Source organism: Haemaphysalis longicornis, unplaced genomic scaffold (assembly GCF_048455015.1).
Source record: "Haemaphysalis longicornis isolate Haplotype H1 unplaced genomic scaffold, Haemaphysalis longicornis Haplotype H1 scaffold_8, whole genome shotgun sequence".
NCBI classification, from domain to species: domain Eukaryota; kingdom Metazoa; phylum Arthropoda; class Arachnida; order Ixodida; family Ixodidae; genus Haemaphysalis; species Haemaphysalis longicornis.
The window spans coordinates 7,620,895-7,635,408 of record NW_027526445.1 but is presented as its reverse complement, the minus strand read 5'-3'; the positions used below and the strand labels follow the sequence as shown (position 1 = coordinate 7,635,408).

The 14,514-nt window shown below is 52.4% G+C and overlaps 1 protein-coding gene across 1 annotated transcript in view; it reads right to left on the bottom strand.

Moving 5' to 3' along the window:
• Positions 1 to 9,844: 9,844 nt before the first annotated feature.
• LOC144149749 (uncharacterized) overlaps positions 9,845 to 14,514 on the bottom strand; it is a 37,366-nt gene continuing 32,696 nt past the window's right edge. Inside the window, exons 2-5 of the mRNA XM_077681403.1 lie at positions 13,772 to 13,944; positions 13,041 to 13,500; positions 12,522 to 12,662; positions 9,845 to 10,348 (exon numbers count right to left, since the gene is read on the bottom strand). Of these exons, the coding sequence (XP_077537529.1) occupies positions 9,845 to 10,348; positions 12,522 to 12,662; positions 13,041 to 13,500; positions 13,772 to 13,944 (1,278 nt within the window). The remainder of the gene's footprint in view (positions 10,349 to 12,521; positions 12,663 to 13,040; positions 13,501 to 13,771; positions 13,945 to 14,514) is intronic.

Below are 14,514 nucleotides of genomic sequence, written 5' to 3'. Positions count from 1 at the left end.
ACACTGACACGCATCGGCCGCTCATCTCCCCATATACGACAGGCATTTTCAGTGGGGGACTCACTCTGGGGCATATCATACAAGCCACCTTGTCTGGGGTTCGCGACCGGCAGTCCTCTGTGCGGTGTCCTTTCTAATTGCACGTTTGACATACAGTCGGCGGGGTGCCCCTATGGGATCCCACCCTGCACTCGGCGGCCTTGTGCCCTACCCGACCACACAGAAAACACTTCTGGGGTGCCCAGGACCCTGCCCCACGAGTTTTTTGTCTCTGATCATCTAACTTGACTGGTTCTTGCTTCAATTTCGCTAAGTTCTTTAGGTCCTGAGCCTCCATGAACCAGACCGCAAGCTCCACGATTTCCGCCAGCCCTCTCTGTTTCCTTTCTTTCAGGAACACCATCAGCTCCGGGCTGCAGCGATCGTATAACTGCTCAGCAATCATAAGCTGTCTAAGTCTCTCGAACGATTTGGCCTTCCACCAAGCTCTATCCATCGGTCAAAATAGTTCGAGAGGTGCGCGACAAACTGCTTGTCTGTCTCAGCGTCTTCCGGTTTGGTAGCGCGAACCTTTTCGCGGAAGCCCTCCGTGGTAAGGCGGAACCTCTGCTGCAACGCTACTTTCACCTTATCATAGTCCATTGACTCCTCCGCGGGCATCCTACCAAACACACTCAATGCTTCGCCAACCAAGCACATGCTCAGGGCTGTGGCCCTCTCACTCCGTTTCCACCCCTGCCCTAAGGCGATTCTTTCAAAGCGGTGCAAATAAGCGTCCAAATCGTCACGCTTTTCATCAAACGGGGCAATCAGTTTCCTGGGGCATATGCTCCCTCGTCGCGGCGTCGCCTCCCCTGTCAAGGTAGTATCCAGCTCTACTCTAGAACTCTGTTCACTTGTCTCTGTCAAGCGCAACTTCATTTCCAGCACCTCCTTCTCCTTATCGAGCCTCACGTTTTCCTCACGCTTCAATTCCTTCTCCTTATCAAGCCTCTCGTTTTCGTCACGCGAGAATTTGTCCAACAGAGCCATCGCCTCTTCCTTACTTAAGTCTAATGAGCTGCACAACGACACCAGCTTTCCCAGATCCATTCTCGCAGCTGGTAAGACACGTGACTGGGCCCGATGGAAATATCCTGTATAAGGATAAGTCAATCCTGGCAGGCTCCGCAATTATTTGTCACATGAACGGATGGTGAGGTTGTCTTTACCAGCTCGGAGCAATGGACACAGGGAAGCCGTTGACGTGTTCTACAACATACATTTAATACACACACAAAAAACCCTCAGGCAAAGCACTCAATATTTCAACTACACACAAACGATAAACACTCACACCTCTAACAATCCCAACCAACAATTCAACTCTCAACCCAAAATGCTCTACAATAAAGTTGTACACAATTTGTCCGAATCAACTAATTCTATCACCCTTTAGGTGATCTCCCTAAACCACAACTTCCTAGTTGTGTCCTATGCTTGCGTCCCTATTGGACTGGCCTACCCCGGTCGTCGGCGCCGACGTGTCGCACCCTTGCGTGGCCGCGACTGGGTCGTAGCCATCGTCGTCTCGCTTCGTCGCCGGCGTTCGATGCGCGCGGTCACTCGTTGGACGGCGTAGGCTCCGCGCGTCCTGACTTCTTTCCTCTACGGCTACCCCCTGGTGGCCGCCCTCGCTGGAGGTCCTTGATGCCGGCGTTCGACGCTCGCGGTCATCCCTTCGGCATCGTGCCTCCTCGGTGGCTACCCCCTGGTAGCCGCTGCCGCTGGAGGTTCCAGGTAGGCTCGGCCCAAACGTAGCCTTTCGGGGCCGTCGAGACGAACGTCGACGGAGCGTGGACGCTGGCCGCTGGTGCCCGACTGATGCTGCTGGGGCCACGAATACACAGGTTCGTGGTGCACCTAGGATGACGGTGCCGATGCGAAGTCGGCCCGCTCCCGCCCATGCTTGGATGGCGTGGTCGATGGCCTGGCCGCGTCCCCCTGGCTCGTTCATTGAAGCGCACGTGCTCCGGCCGCCTCCTGGTTTCTTCGGTTTCTTGCCTCCCGGTTTCTGGCCTCCCCCTTCTCTTTGTGCGCCCCGCTTTTATACCCTCTGGGCTCTCCTGTGGCGCACTCCCAATGGCTTTCTTCTTCCTCCCTGTCCTTATATGGCCATCTCGCCACTTGTACCATGCGTGGCCTTCCCTGATTGGCTTACCAGTGTGCTGCCACCTTTTCCCATGATTACTCGGTGCGTCGGCGCTCGCGTTTGCTGATTGGCGCGCTCCTGGCGCGCACTTCAAATGGCCGTTCCTTTGTTCTTTTTCCTCTTTTTTTGCGGGGATTTTCATGCGTCCCCCTCTCAGGGGGTGCCCTGACACATGACACCGAGAATAGTCGTAAATGTACTGCAATTTCCATCTGCTATGAAGGCACAGGCTCGTATGGGAAAGAAATAGAAAGTGCCAAATTTGCCCGCTGGTATAAAATTATTCCGCTCACGTTCCATTTCGGTAATTAACAAGGAAATATTCTAAACAGTAATTTACTAGCGTGCTTGCTTCGTACACTTGTTTTGTTCTCCGCTCGTCATTTTTCTTTAGAGAGTGGAAGGGTACAAATTTTTCGCCACCTTTGTCATGACGCGGAATTAGGGCCATGTTACCTGTATGATAGACTGGGTTTTGCTCTACCATCGCTGGTGCAAGCAATCCAACCACAAATGTCCGCCTGATCACTGGCACAGAAAAAAAGCTCCCTATCCACAAACTGAATTCTATGGCCCAGTGGTAGCCTTCCTGTCTCGGGGAATGTGTTGTAAATAAAAAATAACATGGGAGCAGGCGGGGGCGAAAGCGGCTGATGATGAAGACGAAACTGTGCCACTATCTCGCTGGAAGACTGTGTTCATTGCTGCAGAAGAACAGTGTGGTTGGGTCATGCATTTTCTTTTTACTCGCATTAGATAGCCTATATTCATACCAAGTTGAGCATAACACATAAGACATCCGCAGGCTCTGTGTGTTGCCCAAGTGAAAGTACACCCGTGGCGGTGGTCACGCGTTGCCACAGCTGCTCCAACGAATATAGAAAAACTACCACACGCAACGTAGTGGGCAGTCTTGCTGATAATGATTAAGGACAGTTATGCACACAGCGCGCCAGGCGGGCAAATTCTTCAAGTCTCGACCCGGTGGTATGTGGCGGGAGATGGTGCAGTATTAGGACAGGTATGCACCCCGTGCCCAAGGCGGGCGAATTCTACAAGCCTCGACCCGGTGGTATGTGGCGGGAGATGGCGCAACATTAGGACATGTATGCACAGCGCACACCAGCGGGCAAATTCGTCAAGCCTCAACATGCTGCTATGTGGTGGGAGATGGTGCAACATTAGGACAGGTACGCACACCGCGCCCCAGGCGGGCGAATTCCACAAGCCTCGACCCGGTGGTATGTGGCGGGAGATGGCGCAACATTAAGGACAGGAATGCACACAGCGCGCCAGGCGGGCAAAATCTTCAAGCCTCATCCCTGTGCTATGTGGCGGGAGATAGCGCTACAATAGGACAGGTATGCACACCACGTGCCAGGCGGGCAAATTCTTCAAGCCTCAACCCGGTGGTATGTGGCGGGAGATGGCGCAACATTAAGGACAGGAATGCACACAGTGCGCCAGGCGGGCAAAATCTTCAAGCCTCATCCCTGTGCTATGTGGCGGGCGATAGCGCTACAATAGGACAGGTATGCACACCACGTGCCAGGCGGGCAAATTCTTCAAGCCTCGACCCGGTGGTATGTGGCGGGAGATGGCGCAACATTAAGGACAGGAATGCACACAGCGCGCCAGGCGGGCAAAATCTTCAAGCCTCATCCCTGTGCTATGTGGCGGGAGATAGCGCTACAATAGGACAGGTATGCACACCACGTGCCAGGCGGGCAAATTCTTCAAGCCTCAACCCGGTGGTATGTGGCAGGGGATGGCGCAACAATAGGACAGGTATGCACACAGTGCGCCAGGCGGGTGACCTCTTCAAGCCTGGACCCTGTGGCATGTGGTGGGAGATGGCGCAACATTGCAGATTTGCGCCGCTCCATGGCGCACTGCACATCTCGCAAAATTTTGCAACCGACAGTAAATGGACAATGAACTCTCTCGAAGTCGCAAACCAAGTCGACCTCGTGCCATCTGCGAATAGCAATTTCTTTTACACCAGTTTGGTCTTGCACCAGATAACGTGAACCAGAAAGACGTCACTACCAGAGCCATGAACATGCAGCCCGGATGAGCAACACCAGTAGCACATCCGCAGTACTAGAGCAACCCCAAAGCCACCATCATCTCACGGATCCCCTTTAAAATATCTTCCGTAAGCGGTGGGATTGACGGCGAAGCTCTGAGGCAAGTGTTCTACTGTCTGGAACTCTCTGCTCGCATTTGGTTTGAGAATCGCGAGTGCACCTTCTAAGAACTTGGAGTTATGCAAGTTTTCTAAAAGATTGACGACTGTGGTACACAGGGAACAGCCATAGCAGTTGTAGCAGGCAGGCAGTTCTCCGAGGAAATTTGTTTTGCCTTTTGACCAAGACACAAGAATAAAAGACAGTAAGATATTTGACGCAGTAGGTAAATCAGAAGCTCTTAGCTCTCTTCGTACGTAATCTTGTCGAGACAGCGGCCGAATTGGCGGCTGAGCCACGGCCAAGATGCCAAAGACGCTTGGAATTGAACCAGGCAGTAGCAGCGCCCAATCGGTGTGCTGTTTGTCAACTATCGGCGCTGTGGATATTAGCAACGATGCAATACGGGAGACTATCCGCTGTGTATTCAGGGGATATCTTCGGAAACGTGTTCCCGAGACGCCGCAATTCCCCATCACATTCCTCAGCACCGTGGTCTCTAAATAAACGCAAGCAGCACTGCATACAGCTACATCACCGGACGCACCACTTCAGCCACAAGCAACGACGTCGTACGGAATACGACGACTTAGGACTCGACCACTGTCCAACGCCGCTACCTAACCCATCTGTGACGCTGCAACACGAAGAAATCCACCCACCGCACCCTACCCGACGTTATCTAGCCGGTTAGACGGCGAAAACGACACAAAAGGTAGCCATCAACAATAATTGCTAACTAGCGTTGTTACGACGCCCACACGTAACCTAAGCCCGTAGACGACTACTTCTGACATAGAGCTATCCATCGATGTCCCTGACGTAGTCGCACTAAAGACCCCGGAGCCGATTGCTCAATAACGAGAGGATCATTGTCGTCAAAAATGAAACTTTTACCAGTTTAGGCGTGCCGCGGATGACTAAACCCCCTGGAAAACGGTGATGAATAGAAACGACACAAGGAAGCGCGGTGTTTCTGCGTTTTTTTCGTCACCATTCTGTGCGCACCTTTAGTGTTCCGTTAGGGATGAACTAGAACAACGTTTGGTTTTGAGACGGTCCACACAAACGAACAGCAAAAGGATATCTCGTAACGGCTTTTGGAGCCTGTACGCGACCAGTCACCATAAAGACAGCACGGACCCTGCTGCGCTCGTCATACTGCCCATTTGCTCCCCCCGCGTAATTCTCGGAATGTCGTTCTGACAGACAATAAGGAAAGTATTAACTTTTGACGTCCACGTGCTTACGTTTGTCCGCTGATCGTACCATGACGGTAAAGGCAACGCCAAACAACACGCTGCTGTCAGGATAGCCAATCATAAAGCCACCCTGCCAAGAGCAAAAACGTCATAACTGTCTTGTGTGAAGATTGTCGCGACTACAACGCCTTCGTTAAGGGAAAAGAACTGTATTTACAACAGATCACGTACAGAACACGTCCGACCGCCGCCGTCATTCTTCATCGTTCTCTTCTACCAACACGTGCGATCACTACTTTGTCTTTGGTGGAAAAAGTTCCAACAGCCTCCCCCCACGGCGAAAAAAAAAAGTGATGCGTAGGGGATAGTCCTAGCCCCATCTTTGCGTCTGTACTTCCACCAGCGCTGTGGTTTCCTGTAGGGTCCGTTTCCAGTCGTTCCGAGCAAACGGTAGCCCCGCTGACGGTTCTTGCGCCTGTATTTCCAGGTATGCCGAAGAGCAGGAGACGCTTTCATTCGGTTGCTGATGCCGTTCTCCTTTCTTGGAGAGTGAAAGCTGTCATGGTCGTAGCGATAACCCCGATGTCTTCCAAGCACTCCATGAGTGGCCCGAATCGTTTGTTCCACGTTTGCGTATCGGTACCGAGAGAGCTTATAGGCAAACCTTGTTACGGAGCGAATGTCGTCCTGCTGTCTTGTCGGGTCTTTCACTATTTGCTTCACCCACGTTCCGTTAGTTACGGTTTCCTTTGATGCGTATACCTTCACGTCAGGACGCCACAGCTGTCCTGGGGAATTTTCAATAGAAGAGATGGCTATAGTTCTGGCTCGGTTGTCGCTTGTTTCCGAATCTTGATTGAACCAGTGAATATTCTCCGTGCAGGCCACTTTATCATTCTTGTTCTCAGGAAGGCGAGAAGTTAACATGAATGTTGAATCCTTCCAATCTCGCTTGCTACTGACTGTTTCAGCGTAGGTTGGTGTCGGGAGGTCGGGCACAACATTGGGATGTGGGTCCTTCTTCGCACGCATATCTGACTCTTCCTGCTCAGGTTTGACGGTGGTAGCTGTCGGTGTAACTACATGGACATCAGTGTCGTTGCTCAAGCCTTCGATACCGTTCCATGGGGACGTATCAAAGCTGTTTGAGGTTTTAAGAGGCTCGTCATCCCGAGAAGCGTCACCGTGCCAACAGATGTTTTGTTGTTCTGTACCAAGGATGTTAAGGTGAGATGGGACTCGTTCATACCTGCGGCACACTACATCGAGATCACCTCGTGGGAACTGGGTCGCTTGCTTCAGTATGGATTGCCATGCTACAATGTAGTCCCGGAACTCAAAGGTGTCCATAAACTCTTGCTCAGCGTGGGCATCAGCCAGAAATGCTTCGATGTTTCGGTCGATATTCCTTAGTTGGTCGAACTCATAGTCAAGGCGGTCGGTAATGGCGGAAATTTATTCACGTGTTGTGTCCGCGTTCAAAATGGCAGCCTTCGCTTGGGAGATCAGCGTCGTTATTGCATAGCGTCGAAAGCGTCGTGTTCGGTATAGCTGATCTTCGGTAGGCTCTGTTCGTGGTTCGGTCATGATCAAGTCGGTATTAGTTCTTTTGCGGCATTGGTCGCAACCGTTGAGGTACATACCATGGTTCGTTGATCCCGAGGGATTTCGGCACCACTTTGTCGCGACTACAACGCCTTCGTTAAGGGAAAAGAACTGTATTTACAACAGATCACGTACAGAACACGTCCGACCGCCGCCGTCATTCTTCATCGTTGTCTTCTACCAAAACGTGCGATCACTTCTTTGTCTTTGGTGGAAAAAGTTCCAACAAAGATGCTGTCCCTGACGTCAATGTTACCAAATTCTGTCTCTGGACAGTGGTTTCTTCATCCCAAGAACCATAGTCCGCGTGAAACAAACTCACATGTTTCTGTAAACAACGACGCGGAGTAGTAACACCATTTAACAATGGCTCTGTAAATGGATTACCTGAAGAAACGGGTGAAGCAAGTGACGTAACCGCGATCGCTGACGTTAAATAGGCAAACGGAATTGCCTTCAAACATCTGAAGTTGCTCAACGTGTTTTGGCGTAAAGAAGTAATAGCGGAAAAATTACTGTCTTTCTATGCCGGTACAGCCAGTGTTTTTCGTGAAACTACAAAAATAAATGGAGTATGGAGCCTGAGCTCTCCGACAATCACAGTACTACGCGTTTTCAAACGAACGGCAAGCCACCGAGACGCAAGCCGGAGACATGCTCGGCGATGATTTTATACAGGCATCGAAAAACCCCTGGGCAACGGCTCTCGTAGTCGTGAAGAACATAGACACGCGTGAAGGTTCCTGGTAGACTGTCGGCGACTGAACAACAATAATAAAAAGGACTTGTGTCCCCCCTTACAAATTGCCGACGGCGTCGAAAACCTCTGCAATACGAAGAGCTTCTCTGCTATAGATCTGAATACCGACTACTCGAAAATTGAATATGGCGAGAGAGACAGAGAGAAGATTGCATTTATAACACTCAACAGCCTATACAAGCTACGGGTGATTCCGTTTTGGCGGTGCGCGACCCTAGCAACTAATCAATGATTTATGCTCACCTAGCTACAGCCGGGCTGTTGTCGAACACCTGCCTTGTGTACCTCGACGACGTTGTGCTATTCCCCCCTACTTTCAAAGAAAACATTGAAAGACTGGATTCTGTTCTCAATTCCATTCTTTTCTTTGTGTTAGGAGCCCTAAAAGTGTCTGTTCGCGTACCGCGTACCAGGTTTTTGGTCACGCCGTCAACGGCGATAAAGTGCTGCTTGATCCGGGGAAAACTTCAGCCGTAGTGAACTTTCCATAAGCGAAAGACAAGCGGGGTGTGGGAAGAATCTTTGGACTCTACAAACAAACAACTAACGGCTCTTTATCGATAACATGGCACGCAATGCAGTGCCCCCCTTCTTACCCCTCGGCAATTGACTGAATAGTTCCTCGGGCTGCAACAATGTTTGCAAAGACCGCCTGTGTTCGGTCATTTCCACGAAAATGCCTAAACCGAAATGCACGCAGGCGCAAGTGCAATAGAATTGGCTGCCGTCATCGTCCAAAAGCAAAGTGATGCCAAACATGGTCGTCGAAAGAAAAAGAAACAAGTCAGCATCTCAGAAGGCCTCCCTAGCTATTTATGGGCTATTTCAAAATTTCACCCATACGCGTATGTCACGGAGTTAAGGTTGTCAAAATGCACTGCGACTACTCTTCTTCCTAAGGCAAAATTTGTGGGGAGCGCGAACTTCAGTCTTCTGTGTCACGCTGCGTCTCAGGAAGCGTTCGCATGACCAGCGATCGCACGGCAGCGAGCGCTACTCTGCCGTCATGTCGCAGTTTGTCGAAGCAGGCCTATTGCTTCTTAATAACTGTACTAGAGAGGAAACTGAGCCTGGTAATTCATGTCGTCGTGGGGTTTATGGAAAGGCCCCAACCTTTGGCTTCGGCTCCGATGGACAATTGGATATTTAAGCGGTTTTTGGGATTTGCTTTCTTCACTATGCTTTACACGTCTACGATCTACGAGGAAGCTGAAATCTTCCCTGTTTTTCAATAGCCGTGATCAGTGAAATAGCACGCAGTGCGTGATTGTGCTTGACGTTGGTCATGCCGCAGTCGAAGGACGTATTACTGAGCGGGTAATATGCCGCAGCGGAATTTGTAGCTGACGAAAAGAGGAAACTGTTATGTCCGCGCTGTCAGTGACAAGCTGAAGCACGGGAGCACTTGAAATTGCGGTTTATTCACCCAAGAAGAACACGCCTTTGCGACTGCTCCGACGAAAGATCCCAAAGCGTCTCCCCGTGCATTGTCCATCACACCGCGGAGTCGGAAGCAGCGTAGGCGAGGGAAAGGGCCCCTTTGCGGGGGACACTAATTGGCGCGCGGTCGAGAGGTGCCGACTGGCACGCTGTGTCTGGAGGCGCCGAAACAGAATGCGCCTCCTCTGGGCAGCACGAACACAACATTTCTTCCCCCTTAGAAGAGCGCCAGGTAGCGGTCAGGAGAAGAATGCCTGGTAGCGGTCAAGGGGGTGTCGCTCCCGTGAGGTTTTGAGTAGGTCGACGGCCTGGGGTTGCAACGAAGACGGGAGCTGGCCGTCTGAGCATGTGGCTGTCGGCGTCGCCGCGGCACTCTCCCTAGTGAGATGCCAGGACGCGTTGACGGGCGGTGACTCACAACGTCCTTCAGAATGGGCTGGTTTTCTTGGAGACGGCTTTAGCTGCGGAGCTGATTGAGGTGCCGCCGAGTTGTCGTCCCGGAAACCTCGACGAGCAACGACCGCCGGCCAATCCGTTTCTTCACGGTCACTGGGATCCATTCGGGCTTGTGATGAAACTGTCGGCCCTGCACGCGTTCGCCCTTTTGTACCCACCGGCTGCGGCGTGGGTCGTAGGCATCCTGTGCCGCCTTTGATGGTGGCTCTGGTCCAACGGCCGTGAGAGGCGTCCTCATTTCCCGCGAAAACATTAGCCTCGCAGGGGTTTGGACTGTGGTATTTTGCACTGTTGTGTGCAGCTTGAAAAGGAAGCGGGCCAAGCGTCGCTGTAATGACCCTGTCTCGTCCTTGCAAAGTGCCCTCTTGAGTTCGGCCACGTAGTGTTCGGCTTGGCCGTTCGTTACTGGTTGGCACGGCGCAGATGTCACAGCTGTGATGCAATTGTCTTTGTAGAACTGCCTGATCTCTGCCGACACAAATGCCGTGCCCTTGTCCCATACTATCTTTTGAGGTAGTCGGAACGTTGCAAACATCGCACGCAGGGTGTCGATGACTGTCGCAGATGTTGGCCTACTGCTTTGTACAACTTCTAGCCATTTCGTGTAGGCATCCACCACAACTAGAAATGTTCCTTGTATTGGGCCTGCAAAGTCAACTACCGGGTGTGCCATGGCGTTGTTGGCTTCTCCCAATCAGGAATGGGGGCTGTCGGCGGGGCTTGTTTGTTTCCCTGGCAAGCTCCACACGTTTGCGCAGCTTTTTCGATGTCGTAGGGTATTCCTGGCCACCTCATGTAGCTGCGAGCGCACATTTTTATGGATACTACTCCTCGATGCTTAGCATGAATGAGCGCCATGGCTTGCTCGCGTAGTGCGTGCGGGATAACGACTCGCGACTCGAGTGTCACGCAGCGGCGATGGAGACTCAACTCCGTTGCTCTTTTCTTAAAGGCCTGGAAGTTTTATCCGGTCAGTTTCTGCCCGCAGCCTTGTTGCAGTGCATTGGCAGGAAGCGCAAATTAACACGAAGACAAGAAGAGAACAACAACAAAGACAGGACAAAGTGCTTTGTTGTTGTACTCTTCTTGTCTTCGTGTTAATTTGCGCTTCCCGCCAATGCAATGTACAACCAACTCGCCCAAGCTTCCGCTCTTGGTGCAGTGCTTTGCTCAGTTGCGACAACGTCGGGTCTTCTTGCGTCGCTACGGTGACCGTGTCGGCCTCTAGCGGTTGGTTAGGCAGGGCTTCAAACATCAGCACGCAGCCCACTTGTGGACGAGCCTCAATTGTTTCGCCGAGCAGCAGATGACTCAAGGCACCCGCCGCGGTGGCTCAGTGGCTAAGGCGTTGCGCTGCTGAGCACAAGGTCGCGGGTTCAATTCCCGGCCGCGGCGGCCGCTTTTCTGATGGAGGCGAAAAGCAAAAACGCCAGTGTGTACGAGATTTCGGCGCACGATAAAGATCCCCAGGCGGTCAAAATTAATCCGGAGCCCTTCACTACGGCGCGCCTCATCGCCTGCATTGCGTCGGCGCGTTAAACCCCACAATCAGATGACTCAAGGCATCCGCGTTCTGGTGCATTTTTTCTTGGCGGTGCACGAGCTCGTAGTCGTGCGCTGACATTTTTATGCACCACCGTGTCTTACGGGGGAACAGCGTGTGAGGTATTTGTTTCTGGGGACCCAAAATACCCAAAAGAGGTAGGTGATCTGTAATGATGATCACGTGTCTTGTAGCAACGTAATGGTGAAAGTGTATGGCTCCATACACGATTGCCAGTCCTTCTGGATCCAGTTGCGAGTAGTTGCATTTTGGCGGTGAAAGGGGGCGGGAAGCGAAAGCCAGCGGTGCTTCCCTGCCTTGACCGTCGGCTTGTGAGAGTGCTCCGCCCAAACCGTATGGCGATGCGTCGCAGGCTAGAAGCACGGGCTTCGTTTCATCGTAGTGCCTGAGGACTACGCGCCGCAGGAGCAGGTCCTTAAGCGCACTGAATGCCTTCTGGTGGCGTTGCGACCAGCTCCATGGGACATCATTTTGTAACGTGGTACACGTCGCGCCACAGTTGCTCGCTGCTGTAGGAATCTATCGTAGAACGTAATGAGCCCAAGAAAGGATTGAAGTTCCTGCTTGTTGGTTGGTGCTGTTGCCTCACTGATAACACGCACCTTGTCATCAGTGGGATGAATGCCTTCAGCATTGATCAGGTGCCCTAAGAACATTACCTCGGGCACTGCAAAACAGCATTTCTCTATGCTTAAGCGCAAGTTGGTGCTGGATAGTCTGTCAAGTACGAGCTCTAGGCGTGCTGCGTGTTCTTTGCTTGATGTGTCGCTGATGATCACATCATCCAGGTAAACGCAAACTCCTGGAATTCCAACAAGCGTAGATTCCATGTACTTCTGGAAAATCGCTGCAGCTGCTACAACTCCATACGGAAGTCGTTTAACTCTGTAGAGGCCCCTCTTGGTGTTTATAGTGAGCAATTCAGATGTTTTTTCGCTCAGCTTCAGCTGTTGGTACGCCTGGGTCAGGTCCAGCCTACTGAAAATTCGGTCTCTACGGAGTGTGCTGAAAACCTTTTGGGAGTTGGTAGTGGGTAAGTAGAAGCCTTCGTTGCCAGGTTCACGGTGCTCCTGTAGTCTCCACAAAGGCGTAGGGTTCCGTCTTTTTTTCTGACTCCGACTAGTGGTGTGGCACAGTCTGAGTGCTGTGTCGGCTCAATGACCTCCTGCTGCTCGAACTTGCGAAGCTCTTCGTCGTACGCCGACTGCATGGCAAATGGCCCTGGCCTGGCTTTGATAAATCTGGTGCTGGCGTCCTGATGGAGCGACAAACTGATGAGAGGTCCGTTGTGACCGGGAATATCCTTAGCGAAGACCGTTTCGTACTTCTATTGAAGTCGGTTGCCGGAAGTCCTGTCGCTGGGGAATATTGTCCTCAGTAGCCTGGTTGATACCTCGGATCGTTATCCCTAGTGCGGTGAACCAATTTTGGCCCAAGAGGCTAGATCCGGCCCCTCGCACGATAAGTAGCGGTAGCTGGCAGGTTGTGCCATTGAAGCAAACAGCTACGTTTGCACTTCCAAGTAGTTGCAAGGCTTGCCATTACCATGTTCTCAGGTGCGTGTCGTCGTCGAGCAAGATGGGTGCATGATGCCGCCAGGTCTGGTGGTACGTCTGTTCGCTAATCAGTGTACATGCTGCTCCGGAATCCACCCGAAGTGGATCAGCTGGTGATGCACGGTTACGTCGATCATGATCATCGGTTGCGTGCGTCGGTTGAGAATGGTGTTGAGGTCGTACAGCGCCGGTGATGCTGGTAGACTACCGTGCGGGTCCGCCTGCGCTATTGCCTCTGAGGCGTTCACGCGCTTGTGCCGTTCAGGGGGTGCCTTCGACTGATTCCTCTTTGTTATGCATGCCTTCTCAATGTGACCTTGTTTCTTGCAAAAATGGCACATTGCGCCTTGAAGCTTGTATGACTGCTGGCTGTGCTGCTCGTCGCAGCGCCAGCAGCGCTGAGCCTTAGGCGGTTTTTTGCCACTTGCCTGAAGGGGCTGGAGGTGGTGATTTGTGAGGTATGCGGGTGCGGTGGGCTTCCGGATGTCACGCTGCTGCTTGCCGGCACCCTCCGCTCGAATGGCGGTGTAGTAAGCCCTTGCGAACGTCAAGTCGGTCTCAGCAAACAGGCGCTTTGCAGGAAGTCGTCCCGCAGTCCGCACACAAATCGGTCACGGAGCATAATGTTCAGAGGTATACCATGGTAGCGTTCGCAAGTGGCGTGGCGACTGGGTGTTCGGTAGCTACCGTTATGGTGGGCAGCGTTCCGAAGTTGCAATCGGCGGCTAGTTTTTTCAGTGACGCAACGTAGGCGCTGACCGCTTCTCCCTCCATATAGTCTCTTCATTGAAAAAGGGCCTGGCTGTACACTTCGGATGGCCTTGGGTCGTAGTGCTTCTGCAGTGCTGCAACGACGTGGTCATAGTCCACTGCCGCTAGTGTGCTTGGCTGAACTACGGAGCAGATGGTGTCGTACGTCTCCTCCCCACACAGCGTGAGCAGGTGCGCCTTCTTCTTGCGGGTGTCTACGATGTTGTTGGCCTCAAAGTAGGATTGCAGGCGTCCAAACCATGATCCCCAAAAGGTGCCGTTGAACTGAGGTAATTGTTCTCATGCGTGCGTAGCCATTGCGTAGCACTCTGCCTTTCAACGTGGATCGCACAAACACTTCCTCGTCGCCACTGCTATGTCCGCGCGGTCAGTGACACGCTGACGCACAGGAACACTTGAAAATGCGCTTTATTCACCCAAGAAGAACACGGCTTTACGACTGCTCCGAAGCAATATCCCAAAGCGTCTCCCCGTGCATTTTCCATCACACGACCGAGTCGGGGGCGGCGTCGCCGAGAGAAAGGGCCCCTTGCGGGGGACACTAATCCGCCTGTTTCATTGTGGTGTGCTGCCACCTAGCGTGCCTAGCGGAAGTTGAAGCGGCAGGGTTCGCCGGCGTTTCCTCCGGCTGTGTTCTCGTTGTGTGCACGGCAATCAAGCAATACGGCGAGGGGCAGCCGAAGTTTTTCTTCTCTGTTGGTGTTATAACGCCTTAAGATGACAGCCCCTGGTCATCACATAATACCAGGCGGCTTCTTATCACTGAATGAGGGCTGGCAG